The 21,577-nt window shown below is 47.7% G+C and overlaps 1 protein-coding gene across 1 annotated transcript; it reads left to right on the top strand.

The window, feature by feature from the left end:
- The first annotated feature begins 232 nt into the window (after positions 1-232).
- On the top strand, positions 233-8,164 carry LOC120846321 (sulfotransferase ssu-1-like). The gene is made up of 2 exons (XM_040218053.1): positions 233-319; positions 6,979-8,164. Exon 2 carries the CDS (start codon positions 6,982-6,984, stop codon positions 7,822-7,824), a length of 843 nt encoding a protein of 280 aa, XP_040073987.1. The 5' UTR covers positions 233-319; positions 6,979-6,981; the 3' UTR covers positions 7,825-8,164.
- Positions 8,165-21,577: the final 13,413 nt, after the last annotated feature.

Here is a 21,577-nt window from a genome sequence, read left to right as displayed (position 1 = left end):
TTAGCAGATAAGCAGGGGAAAATTAATCGCCCGCGACGCCCTCGCTTCCCTCGGACAGAGAGACTTGATTCGCTTTTTGCACGGGCGCGCAATTTTAGCACGCGCGAAAGCACACTTGCAGCGATAAAACCTGTTTTGTTTGAACAGCTCGGGCTTCGTTATTCGCTTGTCGCTGCTTCCGTTTAAAGCAGGGTATAAACACTAAAGAGCGTCGCGACGTTGTGTGTGCGGTCAAGGCAGGAAGGCCAGTAGAGAGGTCGTTTCATTCGAATATCGGTCACCGCCGCTGCTTTGCTAAAGTCCTTCCTGAGACTACACGGTGAGTTTTCTTGTACACTTGAATGCATTTATGCCCCCAAGTAACGTCAGCGAGCGTTCACGCGGCTCTTCTTAACTTCACTGCCTTGTTAGTTACACTCGAAACGAGGTACATGTTGTGGACGTATCACTCTAACAAATTTTAAGCATCTATTTTAACAAGACTCTACTAGCATGTAGACGTATTCAAAAAATAAACTGCGCCGTGACACCGAGCATGACGTTCATCTATGCGCAGTGTTACAGCAAAAACTGTGTTTTAATGTCGATAAACGTTATTTTGGTCTTGCAATTCACCGTAGCTTGCAGGGATTGTCTCTTGGACGTGATTTGTACAAAAGCAGACGTTCCGGAGGTTTTAGAGAGGGAAGGAGGGGGGGGGGAAGTATTTCGGTTTTGCTGGGTGCCGCCCTGCACGTACACCCCCCCCCCCCCCCCCCAAAAAAAAATAATAAGTAACCTATTTGAAGGAACGCCGAAGCGCGCCTAGTAGAGCCATAACATGCCCATGCTTTACCAAATTTGGCGACACTAGGCTACATGAATATCTTTTCACGCGTGAGTGTCACAGTGCAGCGAAGTGTCGAAAGGGAGCGAAAACAGATTTCTAAAGGCTGGTTTAGTGTGTCCCACATATTGCATATTGCGTACCTTACGCTCAAGTAAATAGATGACATTCGACAGGTGACATGTCGAATGTCCTTTAATTTTCATCGAAAGCTGCGAATGAGTGCTGCTAGCCGTGATCGTTTGTTGCATGTGTTTACAGACTGGACACTGTGATTTTATGCAGGGCGTCCACTCGTTATATGTGAGCGATTGATTTAGCCGGGAGGTTACAAGTGCATCTCTAAGGTTGTGTGATCATTTATGTATTACACCAGGAGCGCATGGAAAAGCACGTTTAAGACGATTGCTTTTTTTATATAATGGTGTAGTGCCTTTTTAGGATGCCATTAACACTAGAATAATTCATTCTATACGTCAGGCATAAATTCGTGCGTTGCTTGTCGCATTTTGGGTGCGTTGCTTGTCGCACGTGACTGACTCGTAGGGGTGCGGGGAAACATGGCGATGCCCCGGTGAGTGAGCGCCGTTCGCTTTAAAACTAATATATCCTAGCTGCAATATTGGGCGCCTTAGTCAGCAACGAATGCTACAGGAGGCTTTCGCTTTGCCTTACCTCACTTGAATCGCAAAGCATGAGCAATGACCTCGCCAAGTGAATTGCCTTGACTCAATCGGCCGTGTATTGGTAGCACACAAAAGCAGACAGCGTCCCAATAGACCTTTTTCTGAATTTCCCAAGCACCGAGGTGCATGCTACGAGTGTAGTTACACGCCTTGCACGTGCTGGCATCTACAGTAGTAATTGTTCTAAAGCAAAAAGTCTAAAACAAATTTTGCCTTGCACGCGCGTTCGTCAAAGCCTTATTATGATTATTTACTTCGAATCTTCTATAAGAGGAAGGCCGGTGCGCGCAGACCGTAGAATGACACTTCCAGCATTCTTCTCGGTGCGTGGGAAATTGAGAAAAAGGTCTATTGGGACGCTGTCTGCTTTTGTGTGCTATCTATACACCTTTCCAAAAACGCTCCTAGGCCGCCGCCATGTTGCTGATGCTGATGCGGCTGGTGCGACTCTAGCGCCCTCTATCAGCTAGAAATTTTTTGTCACCCTCTGGGACTGTGAAGACCCGCTCAGCGCGGTTCTCTACCTACGTTTTTGCGGTTTTGCATTCGACGTGCCGCGCACCCTTTTTGTTATCTTCCATTGTGAGAAATAGGGCTGGTAAGCGCCTGCCATTCAAGCTTTTCTGCTTGACATTCGCGGGAAATGAAGCAGGTGAAGGACGTCGAACGACCCTCGACGCGATTTTGCGAACATTGTTCTCCCCCCTCTACAGATAATCCGCGTAGAATCCTCAGTCATCTTCAAAAAGAGTTGTCCGCGTTGGGGTGAGAAACCAGTCAGTCGCGTTCGTTTCTTTGCCTTGGTGCGGTTGTGAAAAAAGGAAGCTCTCCCCAAAACGAAGTCATCTCGGATTCCGTCCGATCGTCAAGATGTGACTGTCGTCGACAGTGTCTGTGTTATTTGAGATCTTTCTCTAATAAATTCTTTTCGGATAACGCTGCATCGTGTGGTACGTACGATATATTGTTCGAATGTTCCTGTCCATCGGTAAACACGTTATTTGTGAACGTGAGAATTGCATGCCTTTCGGCCCTCTTCTGTTGTAATTTATTTTTGACAGCAAAGCGCTTTGTCGTTTCACATGCGGCGAATCCCGCGGTGCCGTCAAAACTTATCGTAAGAAAAAAACACAAATAAGTAGAACTATACATTCCAGTCGCATTCGTTCTGTCGCGCGCGTACCCAACAAAAAGAGATTACAGTGTTTTTGTTTTTTGTTTTGCTTTTTTGTTTTTTTTAAATGTGGCACAATGCTATCTGAATGTCCTCGGGAAAATACATGTACCATGAAACACAAAATATAGCGGGAAAAGACGAGAATTTAGCCGCCAGCAGCGTTTGAAACTGCGCCTACGCAGGCTGCGCCTATTGAAATCATAGACCACTCGGTTAGGGTTAGGAGGGACGCCGGTGAGAGTCTAGCCTCAAACTCAGTGACTGGGCTCGAATACGGTTTGTTGCCCCTAGGGTCGAGTGTTTTTTGGAGAGGTGTATACCCGGGCTATGTTCCAAATTTTACCCGAGTAACCTGCCTCCTACGTCAGAGGTAAATACCACGTGACATCGCGAGTAAACGATCCGCGACTCGATTTTGGAACGGCCGGGATAATAACCTGGACACTACGCGGATTGGCTTCGTCTTAGGCTACGCCGAAAAGAAAACACAGCAGCGGTGGCAGAAAATAGCAGACGATCCTTTTGATCATAAAGAAAGCACTCGAAAAGACAATAATATTAATGACGACGCGTTCTTTTTTTTTCGGTGGATCCACCAGCTTCTTTAACTCACCTTCCTTTTGAGCTGTATAATGAGATAAAAATTACTTACTCCTTACAGTTAGATATCAAAAAATGTGTTTTTATTAATTAGCGCGATCGCCCTAAATGCATATTTTCCACGCATTGTAATTTGCACCGATTATGTTTTGCAGAAATTGATTCCACACGGTGTAGTGGTACAGCACGAGGGTGCTTTGTCAAAAATGACATGAAACTGACGTTCGCTTTGACGCGAATATGATTACAATACAATCATCGAAGTCTTCACAGCTTTACAAGCGTTATCCTCTCATTACCCACACTCTGGAAGGAAACAAAAATACTACCTTATCATTTACTGCGTTCAAACATTTTCAGCCTTGAACGTGAGAATACAGCATTCCCTCCAACGCCCAGGACGAGAATGCGGAGAAGCTCCTGTTTACCAAGTATAACTTCCCGGGGAAGGTGCACGGTCTGGATGTAATGCAGTCAATTTGTGCGTTGAAAACGGCGAATCGCAGTAACCACACATGCTGCACATATTCTTAGTCATTTCCAAGGTCCGCCACCAAAACCAACGGAGCAAGCGAGCTTTCACGGCTGTCGGCGCAGAAAGCAGACGACGAGCAGATCACGTGCCGTATTTACTCGATTTGATCCGACGTTACCCCCCAATCGAGGAGGGTAGCGTGAGTAATTACTCCGGAGTAAACAACCCGCTTCTGGAACGCGAGTTCTGACGTCATCGAGTAAGCTCGGGTAAGTTTTGGAACGCCACGGTACGAAAACTTTACTCCGGAGTCACATCGAGAAAATTTTGGAACACACCCCCGGCCGATTGTGTCAAGGACGTTGCCATGGCGACAATCCAAAGACGTTGCCTTTCCAAAGACGTTGCCATGCCGACAATTTTTGCGTTCATTTAGGCTTACGAATGGCCAGAATCGAAAGACTATCTAAAAAATGCGGCGAGGTCATTGCTCATGCTTTGCAAGTTAAGTGAGGTAAGGCAAAGCGAAACCCTCCTGCACCATTCGTTGCTGACTAACGCGCCCGATATTGCAGCTACAACGACATATTAGTTCCAAAGCGAGCGGCGCTCACTCACCGGGGCACCGCCATGTTTCCCCGCATCCCTACCGAGCCAGTCACGTGATTTCAAAATCCCTCTCCTAGCTACTGCGGCTAACATTAGCCGCGGTTAGCGCTTCAAGCAAACGGGCCCTGAACTGCATCGTCAATTACACTTGGTGGATAATTTTGTATTTCTAATACGGTCTTTAGATTTTTGCGTCTAGCTTCAAAATCTTCGTAGTTCGAGCAAATAAGTTTAAAACAATTGACTTGGGTATAGGATATGCGGTTTTTACAATGACGTGGATGATTGCTTTGGTAATGTCGCTATTCTTGTCGGTCGGTTGGTCCACGGTTCAACTGTGCTAAGAGTTTTCAGTCTTCTATTTTTACATGGACGTCCAAGAAGTCAATATCGGTTTGATAGTAGTGCGGGTAAAACGAATGTTCGGATGACAAGTAATATAATGATTTTTAAATTTCAGCAGCTTCGCCTCGGTGTCTCCATAATGGCAAAATATCATCTAAAAATCTTGCTTACATTTCTGGATTTAGGGGTCATCTAAAACATATTCTGCCTTTAGTTTTCCCATAATTATCTTGGCATAACTGCGCGCCATCTTGGTGCCCGTCTCGGGTTCACTAAATTGTCTAAAGTATTCAATATTAAATTGAAATGTAGTGAGTTTTAACACAAGCCTCGTTAAGGTAGGAACGGCATGATTGTCGGTGGTGTCTGGCTGTTTATGTAGCTTGTACATGCTAGTTATATAAGTTATCCCATTGTCGTGCCGGATTATATACATATTGTGAATGATTGTGTATGCATTGTAAAGAAATGTTTTGCAGGAAAAAAAAAGATTTGTTAATAGTTTAGTAGCTAGTTTGGCAGCTGGGTCAAGCCCCGGCTGGGCTTGACCCAGGTTAAAGCCCAGCCGGGGCTCAAACTTCGTACATTTTTTTTATATGAAACTTTAACGTGCGTAACGGTCCCTGCGTGTCACTCGTTCGGGACGGTCAATTTGACGAATCGTTATTTAGTTATTTTCAGTGACGCTCGTTATGACGCTCGTTCATGACGACTGCCCATCGGAATCACCTAGCAAACCACATTCTGTGTTATGATGGTTCTCGAAGTGACAGTCTCACCACTATGTCCTGTTTTGAAGTTATCTAGTTATAAGAAGGCAAATTGAACTCTGTGAATCCCCATACAGTTTACTCGGTCTGCCTTTTAGATATGGCGACCTTGCCTCAACTCTGTACAATCCCTCACCTGTTCTTTTTCTTTACGTACCCTAATTCAACGGGGCAATTTCAGTCAGGTACATGTTAAGAATAAGCCAAATAAACACCACCGCGTGCCATCCACGAAAATATATCGCTCCGCGGAACAACCATGCTAGAAATGCAGAAGCCGTAACGAGTAATGCTGCCTCTACGCTTAGTGCGCCTGCGCAGCGCACTATTTGTGCCTCGCGGAGGAACAGTAATTGGTGACAATGAAGGTGCGAAAGGAGATTCTGGTTCATTGTGAAAAGGGCTATGCAACCTGTTTCGTACTTACACTAAATACCTCTTGGAATTACTCCTTGGCATTCATAACCTACAAGACAGGCGTTGGATTTTTTTCCACGCAGTGGCAGACTCAAAAACGAATTCGAGAAAAACAAACAGCCTTTACCACCTCAACTTTTAACTTTACTGCCTCACTTTCAAAAAAAAATTAAATGAGTGATTTACTATAAATAACGGAACACGTTCGATTGCAACCTGAAGAACCAGCGACTTTCCAAAAAAAAGAAGGTGGAAGCCTCATGAAGGAACGAGTTTCTTGGCGTTGCTTGAGTGACGAGGGGTGGGAGAATCTTACAGGGTATCGAACTTTGTTGAGGAACACCTCCTTAATGTAAATACACACGGCATTTACACATCAGGTTTTACTGAAGCTCAAAATACAGTCTGAGATACACCTCGTGACAAAGTTAGCAACGCATCGTTGATGTTTCCTGTTTTACTCTCAAAGAACTGAAAGGTAGTCGTCAAAAGTGCGTCCCAAGGAAATCACCTTCTTCCGAGAGTCCGAAAGAACGCGATTGTGAAGAGGATAATGAAGAAGAAAATAGAATAAGGCACCTCATTTTGGTAGCTTAATGAGAAGGACGAAGAAGCGGCATCAAATTGTTGCTTGTCCAGTAGTGTGGATTATAATTTTTTGTTGTTGTTGTTTTCATATTGTTTTTTTTTTTGTTCGGCTCGTAATTCCAATAATTATGTACCACCTCGCTCAGCGCATTGACATTTTTATCCGGTGACAAAGCCCCAATAATTGGGCTTAACACACCTCTCAGACAAGCACGCTAAAGGTGTTCGGAACAAACTCCCCTAGAGAATCGACGAACCAGTGCAGGCCGTGGCTCGTGCACGATGAAACGCTAGTACGCTAGTATGTCGCTTTCATGGTCGCGTTCTACGGCATTGCAGACGACGAAAGACGGGGTGTTTCGCGTGTCTGCTCGCACAACTAGCAGGCGGTGTCAGAAGTCAGGAGTTTATTTTTGAGGCCATTAACGTATTCGCCGACAGGGGTTTCAGACTGATAGTTCAACGCCGTCTGCTTTCGGTCCTAGAGGATGAGGGAGAGAGACCGACCCGCCGCCCAGATCATCGATGGTCACCGCTTGCCGGGATCCTTCTCAGAAGAGGTCTACCGGAGCGGCCTGCGCTACCAGCCGGAGGAAAGCGACATCATCCTGGTCACCTTCCCCAAGTGCGGTACTCACTGGGTGCTGGAACTCGTCAAGGCGTGCTTCCGAGTCTGCAGGGGTGTCACGCCGGGATGGAGCTTCCTTGAGATGAATGGTCTAGAAGGCATTCTCAAGGCCCAGAGACCGCGAGTCATCTACACTCACCTGCCCTTTCACTTGACAACTTTCTCGCCTTCCACTAAGTACATATACGTGGCCAGGAACCCTAAAGACTGCTGCGTGTCTTTTTACCATCACACGAAGGCAATCCCGGGTTACTGTTTCCAAGATGGAACTTTTGAAGAGTATTTTGAGCTTTTCGTTGAGGGCCTCACGGACTTCGGCTGCTACTATGAGAACCTACTATCTTGGTACGGAAAGAAAGACGAGCCTAACGTGCTGTTTCTAACCTACGAGTCGATCCATGCTGACACAAAGAAATCGGTGCTCAAGATCGCTGGTTTTTTGGACGACCAACTCGCTAAGGAGCTTGCGAAAGACGAAGCAAAAATGACGGCTGTAGTTGATGGAACGAGCGTGGCAAAGATGAAAAAGGATTGGGGAGTACAGTTCGTGAGGAAGGGCGTTGTTGGAGACTGGCGGAATTACTTTTCGGTAGAACAGTCACGGCGACTGGAGGAAAGGTTCTTCAAGGAAATGGAGGGCACTTCTGTGCCCAGTCTTTGGGATGGCGTGGACTGGCTTCTGGACCGTAAGGACGTCCTTTAGATGTTTATGACCCGGTAGCGTGCTCGAGCAGGAATACTAATGGTCCTGTTCCCACTTGCGCACCAACAAACACATTTCCTGTTGTAATGTCAGTATAATAGTGATAATATTAAGAAGAAAGCAATAATGACAATAATATTATTGTCACATACAATTTCTGAAACGCGGGGCGTGGCCAGTCCAGAGCATCCTATTGTCGCATCGTAACGAATAAGACTGCTCTAACATGAGAGTAGAAGAACTAAGCAAGAAACACGAAGGGTTACACCGCGCATTTTACAAGATCTCAGTGAATGCAGTTCACACAAAATTCGCATGTGTGGATACTGTTTTGTCGGAACAAATAAAACAACAACAAAGAAGTCTTTTGACCCACGATGTTCTCGAGTGCTGTTTTAGTTCACGAATTTCAGTAATCAGCGCTGTAAACCTTACTAGATGTTTCTTACTACCAATTATGATGCCTGGAGCGCGTCTCCGACTGTTGTGTTTAGCGTCTTATCCCGCCCATACATCAAAAGTGGTCCAAAAGTGGCAACAAATGACGTCACAGAAGCCGGAGTGTCATGCTGTTGCATGTCGCGATCCTGGCGGTTGGTCGTAGAAATGCTGGCGAAAACCACAGGCGAACGCGAGTGTCGCTGTCGTCACGGCGTTTCAGGCGTCCCAGCTTCCGGCTGCTTTAGCTCCCGTGGACTGCCGCATTGGAGAGCGAGCTGCGACAGAACAGGCGTCTGCCACATACACCACAGCTATTGGGACGCCGCCAGGTTCGGGACCGGCGAGAGCATGACACTTCTATGACGTCATCAGGCGGAAATCGAGGGACCAGTTTTTTGTACCCGGTAAACACACCAGTCAAAGACGCGTTCCCCCGGGCACCGTACTACCAATTTCTTGTACGAGAGCAGAACTGCTTACTGACAACAGCGCACGTTCTGAAACTTAAATATCGGGATGCTGCACGTGGCGCTGTCAGTGTGCGTGTCATTGTTTAACGAAAACACAGTGAGGGCGCACGCGAGCTGGTGTAAGTTTTCCTTTTTTGTTAAAACACCTTCCTCGCGAATCCTCACAATGTGAAAACTTCGAAAAAAAAAAAAAGAAAACTCAAACCAAAAGTTTAGAAACGAAGAGTTCCCAACGTTGGGAACTCTTTGTTTCTAAACTTTCGGTTTGAGTTTTCTCTTTTTTTTTCGAATTGTTCCCCAAACCAGACAGATTTCAGTCGAAGATGTTTACTTTCAGTGTGAAAACTTCGGTTGTGATCAACTCCATTTCAAAGGCGGGAGCAAGGTCCCAAGCAAAAATGTCTCTTATAGGCCCTGGGACCGGTACCGAACACATCATCGAACGCCGTTTTATCGAATAACTGGACATTTCATTGACTCCGATCAATCGAACGCCGTTTCATAGAATCGCTTAACGCCATTTTATCGGATTTCCCTTTACTGCATTTTGGAGTATTACAATACTCTCTACATAAATTAACATCGCTTTTGAAATAGTTTTGACGCCGCTCTCGAATTACCAGAAACAGAATTACTGCCCCTGTCTAAATCTTGGTTACTGAACTATAGAATGTAGCTATCATATCAAGACATGAATGGGTACGCGACATATTCTTTTCTGGAAAGGTAAACGGCTGTTCTCCATGATTGATTTTTTCTCACTTCATACCCCTATTTGTTCACACGTGAAAGGCACTTTCTAGGAAGGGAATCAGCTATTCTCCGCACTACCTTCTTTATTTTGTATTTGTTTGTTTACCCGTGTTTTCGTCTACGCTAGGAAAATAGCTTTCTTTTTTAAGAACATACACTCTATGTCGAAATTCCAGCAGGTCCACGGTTCAGTTGGTTACAATAGATTAACAAAGCGGGGAGAAGGGTATTTTTTCTTCCTATCATGCGACATGAAGACAGACCACTGCTTCAAGAACGCGTCTTCGTCTTGGAGCAGGATACGTCTCTTCAACGACAAAGACCCACCCTCCAACGAACGTGCGTTCATCGCTGCACCCGTTGTTCACAGGTTTAAAAAGTGTCATCAATATTCCCATTTTTTATTGGCCACATTAACAACAAAAGTCATCTAGAAAAATAATAAAAATAAATAATAAAAATAGAAGAAGAAAAGGAAAGTTTCTTTTTTTCATAACTTTAAAAGTTTAAAAATTTACGTTTGTCAGTGATCGCTGGGCGCACGCGCCAACTTTGAGAGGGAACTAAAAGGAAAGGCACCATTTTGGGGTAGATCTTTCGTCTAATCAGTCGATCAGACAGTGCTGGATCGGCTTGACACCCTCCGCTGCTCTCGCGGCTTGGCTTCATAGTCGTCATGCCTCAGCACTACGTAGATAAAGGTTGCAGAAATCGCAGCAAATATGGTTCAAATTCAAGATTTTATAGAGTTCCAGCAGCCTTCCCCGGGTGGTGCACGAAGGCCTCCGATGTCAAACAACCCGCCCTTTTCCGCCCCGCTTTCAAAAGCCCCCGTTTCAGAAGCTTATGTCGCGAATATCCCGTGGGTGCTGGCGGGGTCCTCAACTAACTAACTAGAAAACAGTAAGCGTGCACGCGAGGCTGTGTAACGTAGTCATGCCGTACTCAAGTAAGGAATAACTGGATAAATAATAATAAATAAAATATACACCAACCAAATCCGCGTTTAAAGGCGGAACCCTACGTTTCGAAACCTGTTCGGTCTCTTCTTCGGGGGTTGACTGCGGCTATGGCCGTTGAGGAGCAGTATTCTGTTTTTCTTCTTCTGCTACGGCAGTGTCTATCGTTTTTCACCGGTGAGGTGGCGAAGTCCGTTCACGTAGACGGTGGGCAGAGTGCCGAGGGATCTATTTATGTTTTCTGGCGTCGTTCGTATGTGCCAGGATTCAATAAAAGGTCTATCTCTGGGATTGGTCTCAACTGCCAGGATGCTGGTGATGGCAAACCTAATCCTGTGGTCATTTACGTCGCAGTGCTCAGCTACGGCGCTTCGCTCATGGTTGAACTTTCGAACGTCGTTCTTATGCTGGCGGATTCTCTCTTGAAAGTTCTTTGTTTCCCCAATGTATGCGACCGGACGCTCCGCACAGGAAACTTTCTAAATAACGCTTTGTGCTTTTTCCTTAGGCCGGCGATCCTTTGGACGGGGCGTGAGTCTTCCAAGCGTAGACATCGGCTTGTGGGCCACCTGGATCCCTTCTTTGGCCAGTACACGTGCCAGCGCCTCGCTTGTACGTTTTATCTAGGGAACGCTGATGCGAGAGGTAGGACGGGCCTGTGTACTTCTGGGGGTTGCAGCGGTCGGCGATCTCGGGCTTGATGACGGGTAATGCGGCGGACGAAGCTGCTTGTATAACCATTATGTTGTAGGTCGGCGAAGATGCTGTGTTCCTTATTTTTACGGTCAGCCTCGGATGTGCAGATATTTTTTGACCTGGATAAGAGCGTTCTGACCACTGATGGTTTGTGACAGGCTGGGTGATTGGAATGGAAACCAGTATGTGTCGGTTTTCTGTAGACAGAAAACTGGAGCTTTTTATTTTGTCTTCTGACGAGCACACCGAGGAAAGGTAAGGTAATGTCCTTTTTATGCTCCACGGTGAATAGACCGATCTCACGAGGAGTTGCGCGACGCCACCGCTGCCGCGGTGCATTCTGGTACCTGTAGTTCTCCTCAGTTTTCCGGCCGCGTCGGTGCGCATTGTACGCTAGGCGTTTAGAAATTTTTGGGTTAGCACAAGACTTGTAGCCAGGTGTTGTCTCATGGCTTCCAATCGGTGGCTTCACATGTTGTATGCCACGGAGCTATAACAACAGCACCAGGCAAAAAGGCCTCAGATATTACGTCTTCCCGCTAGAAAGAAGCATGGCAAAGAAAGGTCGACAGAGCCGGACAGAGCAGCAGGAAAAATAGCGTTTTACGATCTGTTTCGCGATTTGCTTCATAATTTATATCCAATTATTGCACGTCAGCTAAAATATGTAAGATTACAGGACACGAGACATACAGCGTGCCGAAGTGTTCCATAAGCTGGAATCTCTCTGACCATTTGCTCCGTAGCGTTGGTCTGTCTCAAATAGGACCTCCGCACTGCCTTGTGGAGGCCGTTTTTAATACACTTCTTACTCGGTGTATTTTGGTGGTCATAATTGTTAGTGCGACGACATGTTTCAAGCACAACTGTGCTTCAAAAGATCAGGACAATCACTAAAAAAGAGCAGCGATTCCCGAGATGCACCACTTGGTATAAGACAACTTTTTTTCGGAAACAGCCTTCATTTTTTTTTTCATACCAACGCGAAAACATTACATAATGCAATTTAGAAGTGCAACACGTACTTAACCGCGAAAATGTAACAAACGAACCTCATCCATTTTGTGGTGGTCTATTAGGCTGGTATTACTGATCCATTCTGCACCAGCACCACTCGAGACCGCAGAAAAAAGCTTCCCGCATCGGGCGACTGTTAGCGTTCGGATCTTGCGCAAACAAAATAAAACTGAATAAAAACTGTGCACGAATAATCATCTCCACCCCAAGCTTTCATGTATCTGGCATGTTTGCTTCTTTTTGAAAGATGCCAATTATTACGGCGCGTCAGGCATGGCCTTTCTGTAGATCAGTTCTTTGTGTGCAGGCTTCTCCCGCAGCTCATCTGCACCCTGTCGCACAGGCTGTCAACCAGAATGAAACAACTTTTAAAAAACTATTGCTGACCGAGAAAGTCTATTTAGCTCCTCTTACTTGATGGCTGATTAAATGTTATGCACAAGACTGAGCAGCACCAAGCTCTGTTTTTCATCACATTTGATGCTGTTCCGTGGTACTACACCGAGCCGATGGTCCCTCGAATTTTCTTGTTCTTTGCTATTGCACTAGATGTTCACTTGTTTGCAAGGTAATTGAGACGTCCGAGGAGTCGCAATGCTCGAGTAGTGGCGCCGTTGTTTTTTTCTTTTTTTTTCTCCGCGGCCGCAGTGGGATTTACCCGTGAACGGCAGTGGGCTCACACGTTCACGAAGACGAAGAAGCAGACGACAAAGCGATTCTAAAGCGATAAGACGACTGAAACTGCTTTCCTGCACTTGGTGAGGAAAGTAAGGCATCACAAACAACACAATCTTATGAAGTAAAAACATGCAAGAGAATCAAGGTGATACCGGGGCGTGCCAAATGATAATCTACGATGATGTACGTACGCGCAGCCGTATGTAGCCGGGAAGCCGGGAAGAGATGACTACAAGTAGCATGGCGGCGGCACCACTTCCGGAATGCGCGCGCCTGCGCAGTTCGCTTGGTGACATCGGTCTATTGTATAGACGTTTCAATGGAGTGGAAGTAAGTAAGGAACGTGTCCACTTCCGACGTTTTTAGGATGCAAAAGCAATCGTCTGCGTACCTCAAGAATACTTTGGGGGCCGTGTGAAATGACTATAGCGCTTTTTCCTCCATGGCTTCCATACATAGGTTCGCTCTTGTGACTGAAATGGAGGCACCCATTGCGGTTCCACTGGTCTGTTTGAAGAATTCTCCCTTGAAACTAAAATAGGTGCTGCTTAGGCAGAAGTCAAGCAGGCGACAGAGTTCCTCCACGCTAAGTTGTGTCCTTTCGCTTAAAGATTGGTTTTTCTCGAGGGCGTTCTTGGTCGTGGCGACAGCCAGGGGAACCGGGACGCTTGTGAATAGCACGATGACGTCGAAGGATACGAAACTTTCTTCAGTGGTCACCTTCAACGTCGACAACTGTTCCACGAAGTCGTTGGAATTTCGTATATAGGTCGTCGTTTTGCCCACGAGAGGTGAAAGAGTCCGGTGAAGGTAATTTGACAGGCCCCGAAGTGGTGATGCCGTGAAGTCCACGATGGTCCGGAGAGGAATATTAGGTTTATGTATCTATGGAAGACCGTAGAAACCAGGTGCATATCCATTCCTACAGAGCAGTCGCAGGTGAAGGCTTCTCGAGTCTCGATGCTCTTTTAAAATATCCGTTGGCATCTTATTCATCGTGTCCTGAACTTGTGGTGTAGTGTCCTTTTTCAGAACTTTTTGTTCGTAAACTACCCGGTCAAAGACGACGGTTGAATTGCCTTTATCTGCTGGAGGAACAACGATCTCGTCATCCTACCGAAGCGCCCGGAGCGCACTGGACTCCTCTCTGAGTAAGTTGTACCAGTGATGTTGAGGTACTTTTGACAGGATGCTAATTACCTTTTGTCGGACGCGTTCACGGGTGTTTGGATTCAAGTGAGCGATTCCGTCTTCAAGGGTGGGAACCATTTTCGGTAGGGGTGGCCTCGTTGTTGTCATATTGAAGCCGTGACCTTTGCCTAAGACAGCGATCTCACAAGGAGAGAGTTGTCGAGACAATAAGCCGACCTACAACATAATGGTTATACAAGCAGCTTCATCCGCCACATAGCCCGTCATCAAGCCCGAGATCGCCAACACCTATAACCCCCACCCTATTGAAAATTCCATCAAGCTACGTAATTTGGGACACTGACTGCCAGTCAGCAGCCTTGGTGGAACGTGATGGACCATCAGACGTCATCTGATGGTCCATCAGATGACGTCTGACTGCCACTGCCAAGGGAATTTCATCAACAAGGGCAGCATTTATATAAGAGTAAAGCTATACGCACTCATAAATATCGCCAAATGCCTCGATAAAACAAAATGTTCGAGAAAAAAAAAATGTAGCACCACCGCGGATCGAACCCGCGACCGCTTGCGTACAAATCGGACATTTCAACCGCTATGCTACGCCACCGCTACAGAAACTCGATTTAACTATTCGTTTTATACGAGATGCTTCGGCTGCAAATGCAGTTAAGCCGTCAGCATGTTATGCAAAGCACTCGTACATCACTCGCCGTACTTCAGTTCTACTCACCTGCCATGTAGAGTACTTTCGCGTCGTAGAACGATCCTTTTGTTCGCGCGTCATCGGCCCAGTAGACCTGGTACGCATTGTCGTCTTCAACTACACCGCTAAAATCCCTTACATCGTCGGAACTCACAACAGGCTGGGTCTTGTCGAGTAGAAATTCTACTAAAACATAAGAGATTGTAGAGTCCGGGCAGGATCGACAGGTTGGAGCAAGCGGGCAAACAAAACGAGTCGAGAGCGATCGTTCATGAAAGCTCGGCAAAGATATGGGCGAAGCGAAGTGCGAAGTGTCGTCGGTGTCGTGTTCGGCGCTTCGGCGGGCTTCTGATCAAGGTTGTCGGTCGGTTGCGTGTCATATCTCTAACGTCAGCGGTTTTATGGGCTCACGTGCTCACGTCCCGAAATCGTTTTCTCGTGCATAGATTACTTTTCGCAGGGCCGTAACCAGGGGGGGGGGGGGGGGGGGGGGGGTTCTGATTACCCCCGAAATTTTTTTCTGGGTACGGCCCTGGTCGGTGCACTTGCAGCCAGCCGATTTTAATCTCCACCTCTGCGCACGCGCAGTGGCGCCGGTCGGCTACCGGGTACCAAACCGGGACCGGTTCTCCGGTTTGCTGCAACTCTCCATTATATGCCACTGATGCACATGATTCAGAGGCGAAAATAAGACAATAGACACTTTCAAAATGGCCGCCGTTGTCCCCGAAACCCCCCCCCCCCCCGAAAGTTTTTTCTGGGTACGGCCCTGACTTTTCGTATTCATAGATTTGACGAAATAGTGGTATCCGAACGAACTTTACGTCCTTTGACCGTACGTCTGTCTGCACGTCAAAGCTTTCTGACGTACAGTCAGAGACAATCGATGTACAGTCAGAATCACCACCAGGACATTCTGATGGCAATTCGCGGCGGCCGACTGCCACCAGGAAACCATCAGAAAGCCGACAAGCGCGGTCTGACTGGAGTTTGACTGTCGGTCAGAGTAACTTGTTGGCCAATCAACAAGTTACTCTGACTGTAGCTGACTGTACCTGACGTACAGTCAGGCACAGTCAGCGGTCCACTAGAAAACATTGACTGCCAAACAGCGTTACATTGATGGGTTTTTCCTTCGGGCAGCAAGTACACAGACCCGTCCTACCTCACGCATCAGCGTTTCCTACACAAATATACAAGCGAGGCGCTGGCACGTGTACTGGCCAAAGAAGGGATCCAGGTGGCCCACAAGCCGATGTCTACGCTTGGAAGACTCATCCCCCGTCCAAAGGATTTGCCCGCCTAAGAAAAAAGCACGAGGCGTTATTTATAAAATTCCAATTCCGGACTGCTTTTTGTCGCATGCATTGGGGAAGCAAAGAACTTTCAACAGAGAATCCGCCAGCATGAGAACGACGTTCGAAAGTTCGACCATGACCGAAGCGCCCAAGCTGAGCACTGCGACGTCAATGAGCACAGGATTGACTTTGCCAACACCAGCATCCTGGCCGTTGAGACCAATCCCAGACATAGACTTTTTATTGAATCCTGGCACATACAAACGACGCCAGAAAACATAATTAAATCCCACGGCACTCTGTCGACCGTCTACGTGAGCGGACTCCTCCACCTCACCGATGCAAATCGAAAGACACAGCCGTAGAAGAAGAAGAAAAACAGAATACTGCTTTTCAACAGCCATAGTCGCAGTCAACCTCTGAAGAAGAGACCGAGCAGGTCTCGAAACGTAGGGTTCCGCGTTTAAACGAGGATTTGGTTGGTGTATATTTTATTTATTATTATTGTTGCTCCTCAAGCAGAGAGACTTCTCTCAAATGTTCACTTTCAAATAACTGGATAAAGATTTCATTCTTCAGGCGCGCTATAAACATTCACGTATTGCCACGCTAAAAGTAAAAAAACAAATATCAGTGACTGGCAAAACACCTAAAGCGTGCGAAATAGATTCAAGCCCTACGGCGACAAAACTTTGACGGAACTCCTTGGCAACCAACCGTGAACTCTCCTGTTTGCAGTGCCCACTTCGTCGGAGGTCCGTAGACGTTCTAAATTCAACCATAGATTGTTTCTAACATACCGCTCTTTACTTCTTGACGGTGCAGGCGAGCCTGTCTGATATCACGACCACCCGGATTTCACCCCATCCGAGTTTGTTTACACGGCCCCGGGCACGGCGATGACCAGTGCACTTGCGCAGTACACAGGACGGCGAACTGACGGAACGCAATCAGCTTAAATAACTTAGGCGCTTCAGGAGAGCGTATTTAGCAATTCGTAGTGGTCTGGTCTCATAGACGGAGCTCACGAATTCCGCTCAAAATGGGTAAGTTGGGTCAGGATGGAAACTGGTTGCCATTACTTTTCTTACATAACATTGCCTTGAAAGCCGGCCTTTTTTTTTCAGTTGCTTTTATGACGCGACACCCAAATGACGATTCAGTGGCACCAAGTAGACGGTAGGAACCGAAGTGGCTTCGGAAGTCTATCCATCAAGCTATGGCACGGACGACGGAGCCCCCAAAAGTGTTTCGAGCGATTCCTGCGAGGGCGAATCACGATCGTGGCCAAACTCTCAAAAAGGCCCATTATAATTCATTTTATAACAGTTCTCTCCTCCTGGAGGTAAAGGGAAACTATTTACTATGTGTAGAATTCCTTCTGCTCAAGTAGGCAATGTTTGATGAAACAGCTTCGACGAAATGGTGTTCAATGAAATGGTGTTCAGTGAAATGGAGTTTGATGCAATGGTGTCCGATAAAACGACTTCGATAAAACTGTGCTCGATCAAATGTCCGAACCCACCCTAAGACATCCGCCATCCCACCCCTAAGCAAGAAAAAACAAAGACAATTTTTTTGGATTTGGGCAAATCTGCTGATACGCGTAAAACAAAGCAACGCTCGCGAGCAGGCAATACCTCTAAACAGACTCTTTTGCTCGTTTTTTTTTTTTTTGTCTACATTGTTTAGGCTCTTTCTTAGGTTTATTTCTTTTCTACTACTTCTACTTTCGTTCCAAATGTTGGACCTTCAGACCAAAACCCTGAACCACCTGTTTCAAAATCTTCGACCGCCATCAACCTTGGTGACCTTGTACGGGATACACGCGTAAAGCAACAGTGGTAAACAAACGGTACTTTTAGGCACTCTTTTTTTTTTTTCCGTATCACTTAGGTACTTTGCAGAGGAAACCGACCCACTCGTCTCAATCCCACTCGTCCCAGGAGAACTCGTCATAGGCCAACTGGTCACACGGGCCTTCTGGTTCTAGTTCATTTCGTCAGCGGAACACTCATCGCAAGAGGGCCGTATTTACATAGGAACGTAGTTGCCTATAATTTTTCCATAAGAACTGACCTCCTCTCCTTTCTCTCAGTCTTTTGTTTAATTCTAAACTTCAAATCCAACTTTTTTTTTTTTTTTTTTTTTTACGGTCAGGTATATTTTGTGTTGGCCGCGTATGCCGCCCAGAAAAGAAAAAGACTCGTTGAAATTTCCCGTTTTCGCAAGTACACCATCCCGGAATGAAAATCAGGAAAACTCATGATGATGCACCGATGCTACTCTACCAAAAATATTCGTATACTACTAGCAGAAATTGCAGTTCGAGCCTGTATTGAATATGTAGAGGTAGAAACCTCCGCAAGGCGAAATTAATAATCGATGACTCCATAAATATTGTGATGATCGAGACTGGAACACATACCCATGCCGGGGATTCCTGTTAAGTTATTCTTCTGAATAAAAAAAGAAAAGCCGGTAAGATGTTGTATTAATTTATTTTTTTTTAGGTTGGAGAGCAAGATTGTAAAGTTTTTTACATTTTTGTTATAATTTTTTTTTCTAATTATACAATTTATTTAAGACAACGCTGCGACGCTCTGCTTTCCTCTGTTCCCATTTTTTTTTAATTTTGGGCACAAGTTCGCCCAATTAAACGTTTCAGTTTCCCAAGTTATTCTTCGTTTCACCTAGTTATTTGTCAGATTTTGGTGGAGGTACGGAGTACCGCATGTCCGTGCAGCGCAGCCCTCCGAGTTTCCGCAGTACAAGTCCGAACCCAAGCTCCTGAGGACCCGGCGAAGACCAGTTCGAGACCCGATCAAGTCGCCGCATCAAAGGTCTACACCCGGAACACGGACATCTGCCACCCGGGACCAAGCAGCCAACGAGGCCGACAATGGACAACGAGCAGTCACAGATCCCGGCCGCTTCCACCATCATTTACCTACCCATAGCACCGCGGACGGCAGCTCCGTTCCACGGCGAGCAGTACGAAGATTCTGAAGACTGGATCGATGAGTACGAACGCCTTGGCCGCCACAATGGGCTGGACAGATGAGCAGCGCCTGCACAACCTCTATTTTTCGCATGAGGGGACCGCTAAGCACTAGAATAAAAATCATGAATCCTCTTTGACATCGTGGGACATTTTCAAGAGCGAGCTGAAGGGCACATTTATGAACCACAACGGACGAGAGAAAGCCGAGGATCTACTGCGAACCAGAACCCAGAGCCCCAACAAGACCATCACTGGCTTCGTGGAGGACGTTCCGCGCCTGTGCGCCCGCGCCGACCCTCGGGCCACAGAAGAAAAGAAGCTGAGAATCCTTATGCGGGGCGTGAGAGACGACATCTTCGGCAGCCTGGTCCGCAGCCCTCCGACACCAGTCCATGATTTTTTCATCGAGGCAACGAACATCGATCGTGCCCTGCAAGCCCGAGCCAGTCACTATCAGCGACTACCCGGCCTCGCTGCCCTCCGGCCGTCCAACCTTGACTCCAGCATCCCAGGCATTTGCGCGATCATTCGCGACGTCGTCCGAGAGAAGCTCTGAAAGCTGCTGCCCGCCGCTGACCGACCAGCTTCGCTCTCCGTCGCCGAGATCGTGCGGGAAGAGGTGCAGAGAGCCATTCAAACAGAGGCTGCCATCAGCGTAGCAGTCCCCAAAGAACCCACCCTAATTTACGCCGCAGTGGGCCCGACGGCCACCGCCTCCTCCTCCCGCCTGTGTCGCGCCGTCCCGACGTCAGTCTCCTGCGCCGCAGCACGACCGACGCCACGACGACCAGGTCCAGTACGCCTGCCAGGAGCCCCGCGCACCCCAGAAGACCGACGTGTCATGAACGCCCGACCGACGCCCTCTATACTTCCACAGTGGGGAAGCAGACCACACTTTCCGCCAACGCTCATACCGACAACTCGGGTTGCGCGAATTCCACCCGAACGACCCGCGCCTCCGTTATGGTGAACGCCCTCGGGAGGTCGACTAGTAACAGCGACGACCTCAGTCCCCCAAACCATGCGCAAAGCCGAGAGTCCCGGTCGCCGTCGCCACGACGTCCAGCTTCGCCGATGCACCCACCCCGGCGTGAAAGCCTGTCACCCCTCGCTCCTCGCCGGGGAAATTAGGCGAGGCAACCCCTAGAGATGGAGTTGTCGAAGAAGACCGACGCCAAGATCCTCCACGTACGTCGGAGGGCCCCACTAAAACGCCACCAGAGACCGAAACGACGCTCCTGCAATCTGTAAAAAAATAACCTAAACATCGTTATCGACGGCCACGACGCGTCGGCTCTCGTCGACACCGGAGCAGACTACTCCGTCCTGAGTGGGAGGAGCTCCCAACGGCTTCGGAAAGTGACGAAGCTGTGGGATGGCCCACAGATACGGACCGCCGGGGGACATCTTACCACGCCAGTCGGAAGATGCGCTGCTCACGTCGAGATACACGGCGAGACGTGTCCGGTAAAGTTAGTCGTTCCACGAAACTGTGCGAGAGATGTTATGCTCGGAATGGACTTCTTGTGCGAATACGGCACCGTCATAGACTCGGAAGCCAACGAGTCGAGGCTGCGGAAACCTGTCGTAGTGGCCGAGGATCACGAAAATTCGGCAGCCACGTCAGCTACCGTGCGTGTACTCTTCGACCATATTAAGTTGCCACCACGCTCGAGTGTACATGTTCCTTTCGCGACCGAAAAAGGCATCTGCGGAGAAGCTTTGCTGGAAGGTAGCGTCAAACTGCTCCTAGCAAGAGGGATCGGCGTCGTAAGAGGCATCGCGAAGCTCCAACACGGGCGCATTGTTGAACTCGTAACGAACTTCCGACAGGAAGTTCAGCACCTTACAAAAGGCACCGCCGTGGGTCATGCCGAGAAACTCCCCGACTCAGCCGCTGTCGCCGGAGTATCGGGCGACCTCTCTTCGTGGCCACACGAGTGAACGCCACCTTCGCAGTTCGATATCGATCGAACCCTGCCTCCACCAAGACGGCGACAACTCAGTGACCTTCTCGCCGAGTTCAGTGAGTGCTTCACCACGTCGTAAAAAGTACGCCAAACGACGGTTGCGAAACATTGAATTTTTAATGATGACGACATGCTTCCCGTTCATCGGTCACCGTACTGTGTCTCGGCGAAAGAGAGAGAAGTCATCCAGAAGCAAGTTGGAGAAATGCTCGACGACGACATCCTCCAGACCTCAAACATTCCGTGGGCTTCACCGGTAGTCCTGGCGAAAAAGAAAGACGGGACTCTTCGGTTCTGCGTGGACTATCGTCGACTGAACGCCGTAACAAAAAAGGACGTCTACCCGCTGCCCTGCATTGACGACACTCTGGACCGGCTACGCCACGCCCTATACTTTTCGCCGATGGACTTAAGGAGTGGATACTGGCAGATCGAAGTCGGCGTACGCGATCGTGTGAACAGACTACCTTTGTCACGCCGGACGGACTGTACAAATTTAAAGTGATGCCGTTTCGACTGTGCACAGCACCTGTGACCTTCCAACGCGTAATGGATACCGTCCTTTCAGGCTTGAAATGGCAAAGCTCTCTCGTCTACCTCGAGGACGTC

The sequence above is a fragment of the Ixodes scapularis genome, unplaced genomic scaffold, assembly GCF_016920785.2.
Source record: "Ixodes scapularis isolate PalLabHiFi unplaced genomic scaffold, ASM1692078v2 PGA_scaffold2__306_contigs__length_199485367, whole genome shotgun sequence".
Classification (NCBI taxonomy): domain Eukaryota; kingdom Metazoa; phylum Arthropoda; class Arachnida; order Ixodida; family Ixodidae; genus Ixodes; species Ixodes scapularis.
The sequence above is the reverse complement of the archived record's forward strand: the minus strand, read 5'-3'. Positions and strand labels throughout refer to the sequence as shown.

Excerpts from the sequence above, each read along its gene's own strand:
- LOC120846321 (XM_040218053.1), top strand. The coding sequence starts at position 6,982 with ATGAGGGAGAGAGACCGACCCGCCGCCCAGATCATCGATGGTCACCGC.